This window comes from Ictalurus punctatus, chromosome 20 (genome assembly GCF_001660625.3).
Source record: "Ictalurus punctatus breed USDA103 chromosome 20, Coco_2.0, whole genome shotgun sequence".
In the NCBI taxonomy this organism is placed as follows: Eukaryota; Metazoa; Chordata; class Actinopteri; order Siluriformes; family Ictaluridae; genus Ictalurus; species Ictalurus punctatus.
Genome location: NC_030435.2, coordinates 22297727 through 22313678, shown reverse-complemented (window position 1 = coordinate 22313678; position 15952 = coordinate 22297727). Strand labels below are relative to the sequence as shown.

General features: G+C 46.3%; 1 protein-coding gene across 12 annotated transcripts in view; it reads left to right on the top strand.

Moving 5' to 3' along the window:
* Nucleotides 1-14965, top strand: part of tnk2b (tyrosine kinase, non-receptor, 2b) — a 45073-nt gene extending 30108 nt beyond the window's left edge. For 7 of the 12 annotated variants that reach the window (XM_017495505.3, XM_017495502.3, XM_017495503.3 and 4 more), the window contains 14 exons: nt 1478-1655; nt 3000-3070; nt 7361-7573; nt 7698-7850; nt 8035-8312; nt 8395-8521; nt 8609-8850; nt 9001-9195; nt 9968-10059; nt 10191-10235; nt 10779-12115; nt 12685-12780; nt 12953-13080; nt 14442-14965. In XM_017495505.3, coding sequence (XP_017350994.1) covers nt 1493-1655; nt 3000-3070; nt 7361-7573; nt 7698-7850; nt 8035-8312; nt 8395-8521; nt 8609-8850; nt 9001-9195; nt 9968-10059; nt 10191-10235; nt 10779-12115; nt 12685-12780; nt 12953-13080; nt 14442-14448 — 3147 coding nt within the window. In that variant the 5' untranslated portion in view covers nt 1478-1492 and the 3' untranslated portion in view covers nt 14449-14965. The remainder of the gene's footprint in view (nt 1-1477; nt 1656-2999; nt 3071-7360; nt 7574-7697; nt 7851-8034; nt 8313-8394; nt 8522-8608; nt 8851-9000; nt 9196-9967; nt 10060-10190; nt 10236-10778; nt 12116-12684; nt 12781-12952; nt 13081-14441) is intronic. The other 5 variants (XM_047162648.2, XM_017495508.3, XM_017495507.3 and 2 more) reach the window with 5 other exon arrangements.
* The last annotated feature ends 987 nt before the right edge of the window (nt 14966-15952 follow it).

Sequence of the window (15952 nt, the reverse complement as noted above, 5' to 3'; positions counted from 1 at the left end):
GCAGCTGCCCGTTACTGGAGCGCTGACCTTCCCCGTACTCTACGAATTCGGCTATTATTGCGCCGTGTAACCTCGCCGGAAACAATAACGCTTCTGTTTCACACGCGAGGCCTCTTCCTCCATCTCCGCCGTACGTCCGAGCCAAATCTTACGTCGCGAGTTGGTTTCCAGGTCCGTTTCCATCCCAGGTCTCCAGTTATGGACATGAGATTTGTGCTAAAGCTATAGATTTAGAGGAAGTTTGTAAAAAAAATAAACAAATAAATAAAAAGAAGCCGCAGCCTCAGACATCTACCGGTTGTTTAGCGGAACGGTCCGTGACGTCGGAGTCGCTTTGACGTAAGAGGTCCCGTTCCAAGGTGATTTTATGAGCGACGCAGAGTAGCGTTCTTCTAAATTCCTCTCCAAACCTTGTTAAGAAAGAGACGGACAGCGAGGCGGAGGAAAAGAAAGAAGGAGAGGGAGGGAGGGAGGCGTCAGAAATTAAACGCAGCTGACGTCTGATATGATTTTCCACATAAAAAAAGTACAGAGAAAAGAACGGCAGTAAAACCCTCACATTTATCCCGACTCTTCCCAGCAGCAGCGCGTCAGCATCTGGACGCGTCTCGGAAAATTCTTCAGCCGGGTCTGAAATGCGTAGGTGAAGACTTTTTAAAAAAAAAAAGACGACTAAGACCTTTTTTTTTTTTATTTTTTTTATTTATTTTTTTAAAAATCGGGTTTGAATGGGAATCGAGGTGTAGAGATGTGTTGGATTTATAGGTAAGACGTGCGTTAATCCGGGTTTGATCCGTCGACGGATCGTGTGGCGATCCGGGCAGCACGCACAGTGAGGTTCGAGGCCGACGCCGTCCGCGTCTGAGGCGCATGTGCCGAGCCGACGCGAGCGATACCGATCAGCGCCGAAGAGTACGAGCCGACGGCGTTTATGTCGGCAAGGCTCCGCGCTCACGCTGACGTCAGTTACACTAGCCTGAATGTTTGTTTGTTTGTTTGTTTGTTTGTTTGTTTGAGTTTAATCGAGCGTTTCAGGTGCATTGATGCCACTCGTGCTTGTACAGGTATGGCTGTTTATCATAACGTATAAATATTGTGTATCCTGCTCTAAGAGACGCTTCAGAGGGCAGGTCGTATCACGGGAAATGTTCAGATCTTTGTGTAGTCTGGTCTAGTTTTTGCCCTAGTTTTATTTATTTATTTATTTTAAACGTGTTTCTGAATTAATGTTTAATTTGCCGTACATTGTGTGGTGTCTTGTTTTTGTTTTTTCCCCCCACTAACGCGGTTATGGATCGTTCGGCGTGACCTCTTGGGCGTCATGGCCGCACCTTCTCGTAGCACATCTGCCGTAAAAAAGAAATGAAATCAGACGTCCGTGTAGTAATGACATCAACGCGGAGGTTAAGTGGCTGCTTTGCTGCGTCTGTGTGAGCGGGGGATAAAACCCGGCGCTGTCCTCCGTCTCTCCTTCCAGAAGCTGGGCAGCGGTATGCAGTGTGAAGAAGGCACCGAGTGGCTCCTGGAGCTGCTGATGGAGGTGCAGCTGCAGCAGTATTTCCTGCTCATCCGCGACGACCTCAACGTCACGCGCCTGTCGCACTTCGACTACGTCAAGAACGAAGACCTCGAGAAGATCGGCATGGGTCGACCCGGTAGGTTTCCACGTCCCGAAGCGTTCTATTGCGCTTATACCACGACGACTACATATTACGATAGAACGACACGTCATACTTTTTTTTTTTTTTTTTAAATCCATTTATAAATGTAGTTACCTTTTTCCTGTTGAGGAACATCTGTGAAGCAAGCTAGTTCCTGTTAGAGCAGCTACACGCGGTCGTTTCCTCGAGTTAACGAGAGAAAGAAACGAACAGGACGCGGCTCGGCGCGTTCCCGAGGGTGTTTCCGTCCTGGCCGTGAGACCGAGACGGCGAGGGTGGAGGAAACGGAGTCCCTGCAGGCGTCTGTTGGTTTACAGCTCGGATAAAGCGCTCGTGTTGTAAATCCCCGGTGTGTGGAACGCTCCTCGGAGCTCGCTGCGGCGCTGGCTCTGTTCCACGCCTCGAGTGCCAGTCTTCCTAATGGGCTTTTTCCTTAATCCAGCCTGCTCGCCTTTCCGCTTAATCAAGCCCCACTTAGCCACGCGTGCGCGCGCACACTCACACACTCACTCACTCACTCACTCACACACACGCACACAGAGCAGTCGTGAAGTGAAAGAAGCTGTATGTGTTTCATATTACGTTATATTTAATATCATTCTGTTTAGGAAGCGGGTAAACTCCTGAGTGAATTTCAAATGCTGTCTGTATTTCTGCACTTCTTTCTTTCTTTATTTTCTTTCTTTCTTTCTTATTTTCTTTATTTTTCTTTCTTTCTGTCTCTTTCTTCATTTTTTCCTTTGTCTCGATTTCTTTCTTTTCTTATTTTCTTTCTTTCTGTCTCTGCACTTCTTTCTTTCTGCATTTTTCTTTCTTTTCTTATTTCCTTTCTTTATTTTTCTTTCTTTCTTTCTGCATTTTTCTTTCTTTCTTTCTTTCTGTCTCTGTACTTCTTTCTTTCTGCATTTTTCTTATTTTCTTTCTTTCTTTCTGCATTTCTGTCTCTCTTCATTTTTTCTTTCTCTATTTCTTTCTTTGTCTTATTTTCTTTCTTTCTGTCTCCATTTCTTTCTTCATTCTTTCTTACTTTTCTTTCTTTCTGCACTTCTTTCTTTGTCTTGTTCTCTGTACTCTTTCTTTCTTTTTCTGTCTCTCTTTTTCTTTCTTCATTTTTTTCTTTCTTCGTCTTATTTTCTGTACTTTGGCTTTTTCTGTCCATTTCTTTCTTTCTTATTTTCTGTTTTTTTTTTTTTTTTTTAAATTATGATGTTTCTATTTCTTTTTTCTTCATTTTTTTTTCTGTACTTCTTTCTCTTTTTTTTTCTTCATTTCCTTCTTTCTGTCTTATTTTGTTTGTTTCTTTTTTTCCTCTCTCTCTCTCCTCACTGTTTCTCTCAGGACAGAGACGGCTGTGGGAGGCGGTGAAGAGGAGAAAAGCGATGTGCAAGCGCAAGTCTTGGATGAGTAAGGTAGGGCAGAAGCTACCATTTTACACACGCACGCACGCACACACACACACACACACACACACACACTATCTGCTTCGGAGTGAATAAGCCACTTAAACCCTATAATAAATCTCTCAGCTGTTCGACGCTCCAGTCTGCGTGCGGTAAATTACGACCCTGTCCATGATCCTCAGTGGCTCTGAACAGACGTGTTGATGCTCGTGTTGATGAACAGCTTCGGTATCTCTGAACTCTTCCTCTTGAGCTTCTCTGCTTCTCTAACGTGTCGACTCTTACCACAGGAAGCCTCGTGCTCTCTAACCAGTTTAATATCCAATCAAACTCGGCAGGAAGAGATCTAATCTCAGACACGAGCAAATGGTTAGCATAATGTAGCTCATTCTTAAGTGTGTGTGTGTGTGTGTGTGTGTGTGTGTGTGTGTGGGCAGTTACGCCCTGCACAGGAAATGAAGTTATCAGTCCTGTGAGCCGGGTCGAAACGGAGACGGAACCTTCCAGAGCTGAGTGAAACGCGTGAGATGTTCATTCACAGAACACTCGGAAGTAAAAGGTAGTTTAGTAGTTAATCAGCGCGGTCGGATTCTCTCTTCTGATTGGTCAGAAGGTGTTGATTACTTTCCTGACTCCAGCTGTGGCAGTGGTGCTGCTGCAAATCACATTTGTGTAAATATCCTGTCTCAAATGAATAAATGTGTCATAAGTGTGTGTGTGTGTGTGTGTGTGTGTGTGTGTGTGGGTGAGAGCTTAATATGGGTGTGTGTGTCAGCAGAATCCAGACACTGGTCCTCTTTTAGCACTGGGTTTGCAAGGCTTATTTCTCTCTCTCTGTGTGTGTGTGTGTGTGTGTGTGTGTGTGTGAGGTGAAAGGACACGTGGAGAGATGTTTACTGAACACTTTGAGTGTAAGCATTCCTCTGTGTGTGGGACGACAGGACAGTTTGACCCATCACGGAAGAAACCACACGTCCACGTAAACAGGAACACTCGGACACATGAGACTGCATACACTGCTGTTAACATTCCAATAGGCACTCGGTGTACACACACACACACACACACACACACACACACTCCCTGTAAGTTGTAGACAGCGGAAAGGCTCTTGCGTGCCGTGTTGGCCGAAGTTTACAGGAAGTGGCTGGAGAGGTTGATAGCCTTCTAAAATTACACGTGTTGTTTCGGGTCCTGGCACCGAGCACAGGCCGAGTAATCGACCTCCTCAACCGCGTGTGTGTGTGTGTGTGTGTGTGTGTGTGTGTGTGTGTGTGTGTGTGTGTGTGTGTGTGTGTGTGTGTACGCCTGTTTTTTGTTGCTGGTTTATTTAAAGGTGTAGTTAGTTTGTAGTCAGCCCTAGAAATCATCTTCTTCTTCTTCTTCTTCTTCTTCTTCTATTACTACTTCTTGTTTTTCCTATACAACTACTTCTTCTTCTTCTTCTTCTTCCTCTTCTTCTTCTTCTTTTTTTCTTCTTATTATTATTATTTTTCTTCTTCGTCGTCTTCTTGTTTTTCCTATTATTATTGTTGTTGTTGTTAATGACATTTTTCATTGTTGGTTTATTTAAAAAAAAAAACAAACTCTTTTTGTCAACATTTTCAAATTATTCCAGTCGTTTTGCAGATTGTCTCATGGTCAGCAGAGGGCGTTAAAAACTTACAAAGTGTCCCTTTAATGCACCGACATCGGTCCGAAACTTTTATCCTACATTCGGTACGCTTCATTTATAAATAACATCGTTAACGATAGGAATGGTCTTGTAGTAGTAGTAATAATAATAATAATAATAATAATAATAATAATAATGGTGCCCTTAGCCTGACCCTTAACACATTAGCATAGTTAGCATGTGTATACTAATTGTGAATTTAGAATATTGTAGATCAAACCCCAGTTAGTGTCTTTTCACCAGTGAAATATAAACCAGTCTTGTTCATATCCCACACATTTATGACTTGAATGCGTTGAGTGAAATCGGTGTGGATGAGCAGAGTGCTCGCTATATGTGTGTGTGTGTGTGTGTGTGCGCGCCTGTTGACTCTGAGGCATCAATCATTTCTCTGTGCTCTATGTTCACTATGTGCTTATCAGTGTGCAGTTCATGGCTCAGTCTGGACATCTCAGCCATCTTTTACATTCCCTCAGGATTCTGTTCTCCTCTGGCCTTCTATTTCTGACCTCTCAAGGCCTCGGCCGTTACAGTCCGAGACCTTTCATTACGGCGAGCTTAGTGCTTACTCACTCTCTAATGCCAGCACTTCAAACCCTCAATTCAGGGTTACTGTTAAAGCATGTACACACAAATCCGATGAGGATGAGGATGATGATTTTGTTATTATTTTACTAAAACTGATTTAAAACAGTAGGCATGAAGCTCAGGCACTTTTCAATCGTTAAACATTCTGAAACATTTCTATATTTGTCTTGGCCTTGCTGGATCTGTAGTGAGGAAGATACCGTTACTCACACTCTGATCCGGTTATAAGGGCAATCGGGATTTTGTGATAAAGTGTTGGGTGATGATGAAATATCATACGAGTTGCTAATACAACTCGATCAGTCTGGCCTTTTTTTGTCTGCCTGCCGTTCTGTTTCTCACCCCAGTTTCTGATGCAGTTCTCTGAATCAGTTTAGGGACAGTAATTTAACACCGCCAGGTCCGAGACCATAGTTCTTAGCTAGAAAAGAGTGGGATGAGACGTTTCCCTTGGTGGAGGACTTTCATTCATTCATCTTTATCCTGGTCAGTGTTTCAGTGGATCTTTGTAGTCTAGTCTAGTCTAGTCCAGGAACATAGGGGTTGAGGCAAGGACACACCTTGAGTAGAACGTCAGACCCAGGGGCTATTTGAAGTATCCAGTTCACATACCGGCGTGTGTTTTGGGAAATGGGAAGAAACCGGAGAACCTGGATGAAACCCAGACAGACTCTGAAAGAACATGCGAAACTCCACACGGCATCCCAAGTAGAGGATCAAACCTGGGATTCTGGAGCCGTCATGAGTGGTGGGAAATGTGACCCACGCGGTGGCCAAAAGAACTGGTCGTAAGTACAGGTGGCAGAAATCACTTTCCTCCTCAGGGTTCTCCGGGATGGTCTGAGGTGCTCAAAGAGCCGAGGGAGCCGTGGAGCGTAGTGCAAATCGGGAAGGGCCAGTTTAGACGGTATGGCATGGTGACTCCTGTTCACCTCACACTAGAGCTGTATGAAGCACGTCAAAACCTGGATGGAGAACCCAGGGTAGATCCGGAACCTGCTGCTGAGGTTATGTCTAACGATTGGCTTGGAGACGTGTGGGAACGCCCCAGGAGGAGCTGGAATTTGTGGCTGGGGTTAGAGAAGAGCCCTTGGTGGTGAGTCCACCAGGAAAATGAAAATCAAACTAGCTTGCTACACTTTGGGCGACGCTAGTTGCTAACACAGGTCTGTAGATGGATGTTTTGCTTTGGAGCAGAAGAGTCAGCAGGGAGTAGTATCAGTTTGCCACAAGATGGCCACCATAACAGCGCTTACCACGAGTTTTCCAGCTCACCAGAATGGCCACAGCCACGTTTTCCGTTAAGCCTGAGAGCCTGGTACCCACTGGCCATGGTGTAGCCTTGGTCTTTTCTATAATTCTCCTCTGTTTGTTCTCTATCTGTCGCTTTCCGCTCTTGTCGACCCCACCCAAACACCCACCCGCCGTCTGCGTTTCCTCTACCCACACCGCGGCTCTGATAGCCTTCCTCTCCTGATCCGACCCACAGGCTCCTCGTACAAAGTGCCTGAAGAGCTGATAGCGAGTTGAAAAGAGAAGCGCTGCTATCTGGCCTCATTGGTAATCATTCCACGATTACTACTGCTCGTGTGGTTCAGTGGCGCCCGCCCTGCTCACGAAGGCACCGTGCACTAGGAAATGGACATGTTTAATGCACAAAGGCGGTCAAAATCTGGCAACAGTATATCTCCTGCTGTCTAATAATGAGTAAGGGCACACTTTAGAAATGCCTCCGACTTTCCTAGCAATCCCAGGGTAGCTGTACTGCTCGCTAGCCGATATCGTTTACAGCGCGTAGATGGAGTCGTGAGCACTGTTTTATGTTAAAAAAAAAAAGAAATGTTGACATTTGATGATCTGGATGGCGTTTGAGTTGTTAAATCCTCTTGTTTGTGAATCGAATCAATCATTTAAAAAAAAGATTATGTTTCCAAACCCAGAAAGTCGCGAGTCTCTATCCACCGACGCCAAATGAGACGTCGAAACGATTGCGTTTCATCTTAAAGTCGTGTTTCCGTCTCCACCCTGTCTCTCAGGTGTTCAGCGGGAAGAGGCCAGACGGAGATTTTCAGCCGCAGGCGACCAGCACTTTCCGGAAGCTTTCGGGCACTCCTCCACCTACAGACGGCCAGCAGCAGGCCCTCACCTGCCTGATCGGCGAGAAGGAGCTGGTGCTGTGCGAGAAGCTCGGAGACGGTTCGTTTGGCGTGGTGAAGCGTGGAGAGTGGGTCACCCCAGGGGGGAAAGTGGTGAGAGGAGGGCGAAAGTTTATGTAGCAGGGGTGTCTACTATCAAGAGGAGGAATTATCAGTATAAAAAAAATTAGTTAGACTTTTTCTCACTCTGTATTTTCTCTCTCTATTATCTCTACAGTTGAACGTGGCGGTGAAGTGTCTGAAGACGGACGTCCTGAACCAGCCGGACGCTCTGGACGACTTCATCCGCGAGGTCAACGCCATGCACTCGCTCGACCACCAGAACCTCATCCGTCTCTACGGAGTCGTCCTCACGCACCCCATGAAGATGGTAAACCATCGCTTATTAGAATCCTTTTATTTTGTGAAGAAATTATACAATAGAGGTACGTTTGACCAGGTGGGGGTGTAAACTTTTGCACTCAGTTGTAAAGGTTTGAAGCTTTGACTACAAAAGGAAGTTGTTAACTCTTACAATCTCTCTCAATCTCTTCCTCGCTACTTCTCCCCTCCAGGTGACGGAGCTGGCTCCTCTCGGCTCTTTGCTGGACCGCTTGCGGAAGACCCAGGGCCACTTCCTCATCTCCACGCTGTGCCAGTACGCCATCCAGATCGCTAACGGTATGGCCTACCTGGAGACCAGGCGCTTCATTCACCGCGACCTAGCTGCCCGCAACATCCTGCTGGCCTCCAACGAGCTCGTCAAGATCGGCGACTTCGGCCTGATGAGGGCGCTGCCCAACAACGACGATCATTACGTCATGCAGGAGCACCGCAAGGTCCCTTTCGCCTGGTGAGTGAGGGGGAAACGCTGGGAAAATGGCCGCCTCAGTGCTTTCTCCGTGCGTCTTAACGAGTGTTAATCCGTGCGTCAGGTGTGCCCCAGAGAGCCTGAAGACACGCACGTTTTCCCACGCTACGGACACGTGGATGTTCGGGGTGACCCTGTGGGAGATGTGCACCTACGGTCAGGAGCCGTGGCTCGGCCTCAACGGCAGTCAGGTACCTCACGGCGTTCCCGCTCCACATCTTTCCCCATCCGCATTCAGAGCAACTCTAACCAGCATCCGTGTAATGTGTTCTGCATAGATCCTCCATAAGATCGACAAGGAGGGCGAGAGGCTGCCGAAGCCCGAGGACTGTCCCCAGGACATCTATAATGTCATGCTGCAGTGCTGGGCGCAGAAACCCGACGACAGGCCTACGTTCGTGGCTCTCCGAGAGTTCCTGATGGAGACCATGCCGACCGACATGAGGGCGCTGCAGGACTTCGACGAGCCCGACAAGCTGCACATCCAGATCAACGACGTCATCACCATCATCGAGGGCAGGTGTGGTAGTGACGAGATATAATGGCTGGTTATTATACTGCGTTATTATATAGACCGACTCCTGACGATACCTCCGATACTCTGCGGGGGGCAGTATCGATATAATTTTGCTATAAGAAGGTGTGTATGCTGTTCTACTGCCTAATTTAGGGCAGAGAATTATTGGTGGCGAGGGCAGAACAAGAGCACAATGAAGGTGGGTCAGTTCCCCAGGAACGCGGTCACTTCGGTAGCCGGACTGTCTGCTCACGACATCAGCCGGCCTCTGAAGAACAGCTTCATCCACACGGGCCACGGAGACTCCAACCCTCAGCGCTGCTGGGGCTTCCCGGATCGGATAGACGAGTAAGACCGCGCTCGCGTTTAATCCACCCGACGCACGCTCCGATCTGCGATTTGACATTCTTAAATCCACAGAATTGAATCCGTCTAGATTTAGACCAGGTTTTCCCACTGAAAAAGAACGCAAGGGGTTAAAGAGAACGTGTTTTTTTTTTTTTTTTTTTTTTTTTTTTTTTTTTTTTTTTTCCTTCCCTCAGTAAAGTTACTCAACATTCATATCCGAAGGTCCAAATCAAAGTATGACATTCAGGCTGCTGTTTTCGAAAGCTTCCTGGGATAGGCTCTGGACCTACCGTGACCCTGACCAGGATAAAGCGCCGACTCAAGATGTACGAATGAAAACATTAAAGCATGTTAGTGTAACTTTGTGTGTTTAAAAAAAAAAAAAAAAAAAAAAAAAGGAACCAAATTAGATGGAAATAGCTGATAAATGTGATAAATGTTAGTGCGGCAAGGATAGTTTAGGTCAGAGTTTGACAGCTAGCTTCAGCGTACATTTTTTATTTTCACCATGTTGCTATGTTTTCATCTGATAACTCCAAACAAATCTTGTTATACTGACACAGAACCCCCGTAGTATCAGGAACAGATCCTCCGGCTAATCGTGCACGACAGATATAGCACCAGATTTAGTGGAAAATACAGATTACACTTCACGCGCTCCACTAGAGGGCAGCACACTGCTACAGATGTTTCTTCCTACACTCTACATTGCTTCCCACCCAGAGACTTGTCCCAAACTCTCAACACGTCGGTTGCTTCCTTCTCTCCACAGTCTGTATCTGGGGAACCCCATGGACCCTCCGGATGTCCTCGGGCTGGATCTGAATGCTCCCAGGCCCACGCAGCTTCCCGGGCGAGCCAAAAGTATGTTTTCGTCCTCTGCCTAGCGTTGGCCGATGCCGCTTTTTCACAGTCCTTAATGTTTTCGCCTTTTGCCTTTCCCTTTTCTTCTTCGGTTGCACCTGCATGCTCTCCGTCTGCGCTCTCTTACGCAGAGGATCCTCCCCCTCGGCCCCCTCAGCCTTCTGCGCTCACGAACAGTAAGTCCAGTCCCTCGCTCCTTCCCGCCTAGCTTTGTACGCTTTGGCCTTTTCAGCCTCGCTTCCTTTCTTTTCCTTTCCAAACTTCTGCTCTCTGACTCCACTTAAGCTCCTCCGAGAGCTGACATGAATAATAAATAGACAGAAATTGTTTATTTCTTTATTTAACAGAATTTTTTGCAGCATAAACCAAGAATCTGCTGCAAGATTATAGCAAATAGTTGTTTTTTTTTTTGTTTGTGTTTTTTTTGCAGAAAGACATTTTAGGTATTCGACATTTATGACGATGCAGGCAGCGGATGCTCGTTTATCTGTGCTGTTTTACTTTTTGTCTTTTTCTTTTGCTGAGACATAAAAAATGATAGGAACCTGTTTGATATTGGATAGATTCGTGGTCTAGAGATTCTTGTGTAAGTCTTGTAGTACTCTTTTTATAGCTATTAATAGTTTGATGCAAAAGAATTCAAAAACAGTGAATGTTGTCTTTGCCATTAAGCTTCTCCCGTACCACCTATAAGTGTCTGTCTGTTTGTGCGACTTTAGAGCCAAACTACGACCCAGTTACAGAGGACCTGACGTCCTCCGGTCTGAGGCGCCTCTCGTTAAAAAAGCCCAGCACAAAAGGCCTGAAACTGAAACCGTCAGCTTGGGTTTCAGCCACCAGGCTGAGCGATCGCTCCATTTATGGCCTCCGATCTCCAGGAAGTGGTACTCCCACGGAGGTCTCTCTTATAGACTTTGGAGAGGAAATGTTCTCCTCTACCCCCTCTCCTGTTGTAGAGTCCCAAGTCCCTAGTCTCGCTCGGTTGGCCCTGGAGGCTGAGAATATCTTGGATTGTACCCCACCCCAGAGTCCGTCCCGGTCTCTGCCTCGGCCGCTCCACCCCACACCGGTGGTAGACTGGGACTCGAGACCTCTTCCTCCTCCTCCAGCGTATGATGACGTAGCACAGGACGAAGACGACATCGAGGTGAGCTCGATCAACAGCACAGAGATGAGAGTTCCCGACGAACCAGGCTCTCCGTATGCTCCCTGTACTCCTGCGTACGAAGACAGACTCCGAGTAGACAATGATCTCTTCCTCCCCTGCAAGCAGAGCCGATCTCACACCTTCTCACAATCGGCCGAGATCTTCCAGGAGCTCCAGCAGGAGTGCATGAGGCGTCTGAACGTCCCCGTAGGCTCCGTGAGTCCTGATCCCTACCGCCAGATCTTCCTGTCGACCTGCGAAGACAAGCCCCAGGTCCCACCTCGAGTCCCGATCCCACCTCGACCTCCAAAAAGCACGGGAAGCGACTGTGCCCGCTGGTCACGTGACCTGTCTCCAGCCTCGTGCGGGGAGGACGAGAAGGAGCGTCCGCCCCAGATCCCCCCGAGGGATCCGCTGTCTCAGCCGGGCTCTCGCACGCCTAGCCCCATGAACCGTACCACACACTACCTCTCCACCTCGCCAGGCAAACTGATGCCCACCACGCAGAGCTTTGCCTCTGACCCCAAATACGCCGCGCCCAAAGTCATTCAGGCCCAAGGCAAAGACAAGGAAGCAACCAAAGGACCCTGCATACTGCCCATCGTCCGAGACGGCAAGAAAGTCAGCAACACGCACTACTACCTGCTGCCCGAGAGGCCCACGTACCTAGACCGCTACGACAAGTTCTTCAAAGAGGCTGAAGAGGACGAGAGGAGGCCGGTCAACACGGCCACGGTCCGACCCATGGTGCAACACCAGGGAGACACAAAATCGAACTTCTCCTGCAATAATAACTGCAGCCTTCCTGCCAGAGCAGGAATTACGAACTCCCTGAGCCTGAACAAAGTCATCACTGAAGGCCTGGGCAGCAGGGCGGAAGGAGCCGCTCACCCTGAAAGAGTTAAACTGGTGAGTAAAGACAGAATGTTGCAAGTATTAAAGATTAGGCTCTGAATAATTCAAATATTCGAATCTAATATATGCACACGTACATTACCGGTCAAAGGTTTACACACACTCCTCCTTTATTTTCATTTTCCACATTTGCTCGAGCGATTTCTTGAGGAATTTCCCTGAGATGATTTTCAAACGGTATCAAAGGAGTTCACGTCGACGCCGGACTCTTATCGGCTGCTTTTCGGAATATTTCGCTCCGAGTCGTCCATTTAAAAAAAAGAAAAGAAAAAAAAAAGATTAATTTGTAAATAAAATATTAGTTTTAGTCTAATGGAAGAAATGAACACGTCGGGACGATTATATTTTTGTCTACGAGACCGATTTCACACGTTTAAGTCGGGTGTCCACAAACTTTTGACCGGTCGTGTATATGTGTATATGTAATACGGATGATTTGATCGTTGCTGCTCTTATTAGACATCAGTAGAGAGCAGGGAACGGGCAGAGATTTGCTCCAGACTCCCGGTTAGTGTGCGTCACTGTAAGACACGCTGTGTTTTGGGGGGGTTTTTTGGCTTCAGGTGCAGGAGGCGGTGCACGGAGTGACGATTGAGGAGTGTCAGACGGCCCTGCAGAACCACAGCTGGAACATGCAGAAGGCTGTGCACTATCTGAAGGTATCGTTTGCATCGTTCGGTACATAATGAAACCTAACGAGAGTCCGTGAGACGAGGGAACTCTCTCTCTCAGCCCTTTTTCCCAGTTTCATGGACTGTAAAATCAGTATTTCACACTGTGAGATTGTTCATCTCCATCGTCTCCGTCTTTCGACTCTCTTTCCCTCCACAGGTCGAGCAGCTCTTCTGTCTGGGTCTGAAGTCCAGGGTGGAGTGTCATAAGATCCTGGAGATGTGTGACTGGAACCTGGAGCTGGCCAGCACTCAGCTTTTAGACTCTTACGGCTCCGTCAAACAGACGTAAAGCCGCTTTAAAAACGCCTCCCGCTTTATAAACTGTCTACTCGATCGTAACGCTTTACGTAACATCTCTCTTAATCAGCGGGATATTGTTACATCACAGCGCTGTCGAGTTCTCAAATCTGATTGGTCGGACGGTGTTGATCTCATTTTCTATACCGGCAGCTTTGACATTAGTGCAGCTACAAGTCACGGGTTTATATTAATACACTCGTCCTGATGCGTTATCGTTTCTATAGTAACGGCTCGTCGACAGGGACTTGTACGGCGGATACGCCATGTAATCTGAGCCTAATAATTAATTATGAAGAACGTATAATCTAAATATAAAGGTGCCTTTATAGGAATATATTCACCTTCAGGGTGGAAACCGTAACCGCGCTTCATCACATCGCACGTTGTTGATTTATTTCACTACGACAGCACGACCGAGTTTATTCCATACTAATTTATACCTGCTATGACGTACAGTAGCACTGAGCTGCATCGAAATCGGTCACTCGCGCATGCAAGCCTGAGATCTGAATCCAATATAAATCCAAAAGTCTGAACTGTTCTGTTTTTCTTTCTTTCTTTCTTTCTTTGTTTGTTTGCCCGGTGAGCCTTTTCTTAAAGTTCCAGCGAAGAGCTTCTCAGCACAGTGTGAGCCGGTGCCGTTTAATTTCAGGCTCTACCCGTGAAGGCTGCACTACAATGCCTCCGGAGGCCTTTCTTTCCCATTTGCTTGAACTTTATTGCTTTCGCTTTGTCCCGGTCGGCCGTCGGTGCGCTCTGTCGAGCAGCGTGCTGACTCCCACACAGGACCGTACGCCAGGAGAGAGAGGAAAATAAAAAGTCAGCACATTTCATTGTATTACTTCTGAGTGAAAAACGCAGCACTTGCGTTTTGGGAAGCGCTCTGCCTTGTTTATCTTTTTTTTCCCCCCCTTGTGATGTTTGAAGAAAATCTGACCTCGTGATGTTTCCGAGTTCTCGCTCTTATTCAGTGTGTGTGTGTGTGTGTGTGGTGATTTTATAATTTGAGCTAACTCACACGGGCCAGTTTACCCCCTTTATCTCTGGCAGGTTCTCTGTAAGGACTAAAACACACCGGGATGTGCTGTCCTAGGAAAATAATCAATCCCGGGGGCGGTTTTAGTTCATGTAGAGTACCATACGTGTCCCTGTGTAAGTTGTTAGTCGGGGTACAAAACATACGATCTATAATATAAACCCGTTCTACACAATAAACATCTTCTAACCAATCAGATTGGGGAATCCGACTATAAATGTTTATTTGAGCTGTAGTACATGTAAAACACATTTCTCTCTTTCTCTCTTTTTAAAAAAAAATAAAAAAATGTTCTCTTCCCCTTTTCCAGGCGATGAGGAAACTCCACAGACGAGCACGTCTTCATCTTCGTCCTCATCCTCCCCTCATCAGAGACTGAACTGAATGTCGTTGTCTAGAGAACACTAGGAACGGGGGTCTCCCTCTCCCAAAGCTCGCGTCCTCTCTCTCGCTCGCTCTCTCTCGGCTACACCGAGGGACTCGCGTCGTGTCCGTGTGCGTATCCTCAGAACCAAGCGTCTTCCTCCAGAACCGCTACTCAAGGTGCACTACTGAGTTCAGAGGTCAAACGTCCATCCATTTTTTTTTTTTGCTCTGTGTCATGAACATTAAAAAAAAACAAAAAAAAAAAAACGAATAGTTGAAACCAAAGTGCTGCTGGTCCGTTCGAGGATGATGTTTTTTGTTTTGTTTTTTAAATTTTTCTTTTATTTTATACAGAGATTTATTTGATAACCAATAAACGGAGACTTTCAGATGGAGAGCTCTGAGATATATTTTCAGAGTTTATATATATATGTTTGTGTCAACTGCAACAAGTTTACTGAAATTGTTTCGGTGTTGTGTTCGTGACTTATTTCTTTATTTTTCTTGTTCTGTGTGTTTTTTTTAATTTTTTTTTAAATTTGTTAATATTCAGTCCAAAACTGTTGCGTTAAACCCTTTCCTGACCCTGCGTTTGCACTAGCTAGCGATAAAGTCACCTATTTCCTCCAATCGGTGTCCGATTTCCCCATCACCGCTATCCGACGCCGTCGGTCTTCGGGCTCTGACTCCTCCCACTCCTGACCGCTTCCTCCGGAGGTGAAGTCGAATATCCGAGCGTTTCGTCTCACAAAATGTGTCGAAAACATTTTAAAAAATTCTCCGTACTCGACTGTAGACAATCGTTCCGTCCCAAATTTAATAGTTTGCTAACACAGCTAGCAACTTATTATTATTATTATTATTATTATTATTATTATTATTATTATTATTTTTCGTTGCGTGTTTCAGTTCGGAAATATTAAACCAAATCCGTGAGCTATTAAAACTATCGAAGCGGATGGGTGGTATTGTGCTTAGCCTAGCTAATCTTAACTGGCAGCTACGAGCGCTGTTGGTATACACTGATGTCATCAAGTCGAAGTGATTGTTTGTAAACGCCGGGGGGGGCGGAGTAACACTGTAGTACATATAACTACAACAGACTGTGTCGGGCTAGCTTGTATTTCCCCACTAGGTTTACTAAGATTTTTAATTATTTAAAAAAAAAAATTCTCTCTATATTTTTTAAAGTTAGCTAACATAATAAGCTATGGCGAGATACCTATCTAGTTACGGTGCGTTAATACCAACACAAACGAGTATACATTTCTACGAAGCGGAGGACTCGACCTTCTTGTCCACCCGGCAACTATCAATAAAAAAAAGATTAACCCGGGTACTTAATCTTGTCTCGGGCACCGAGGCTACCGATTTGTCCACCCCATGCTCTATATTTTTGATATTAATCTTCTTAGATTTCGAAGCTGTTCACCTACAGTATGAGAAACACTCGCG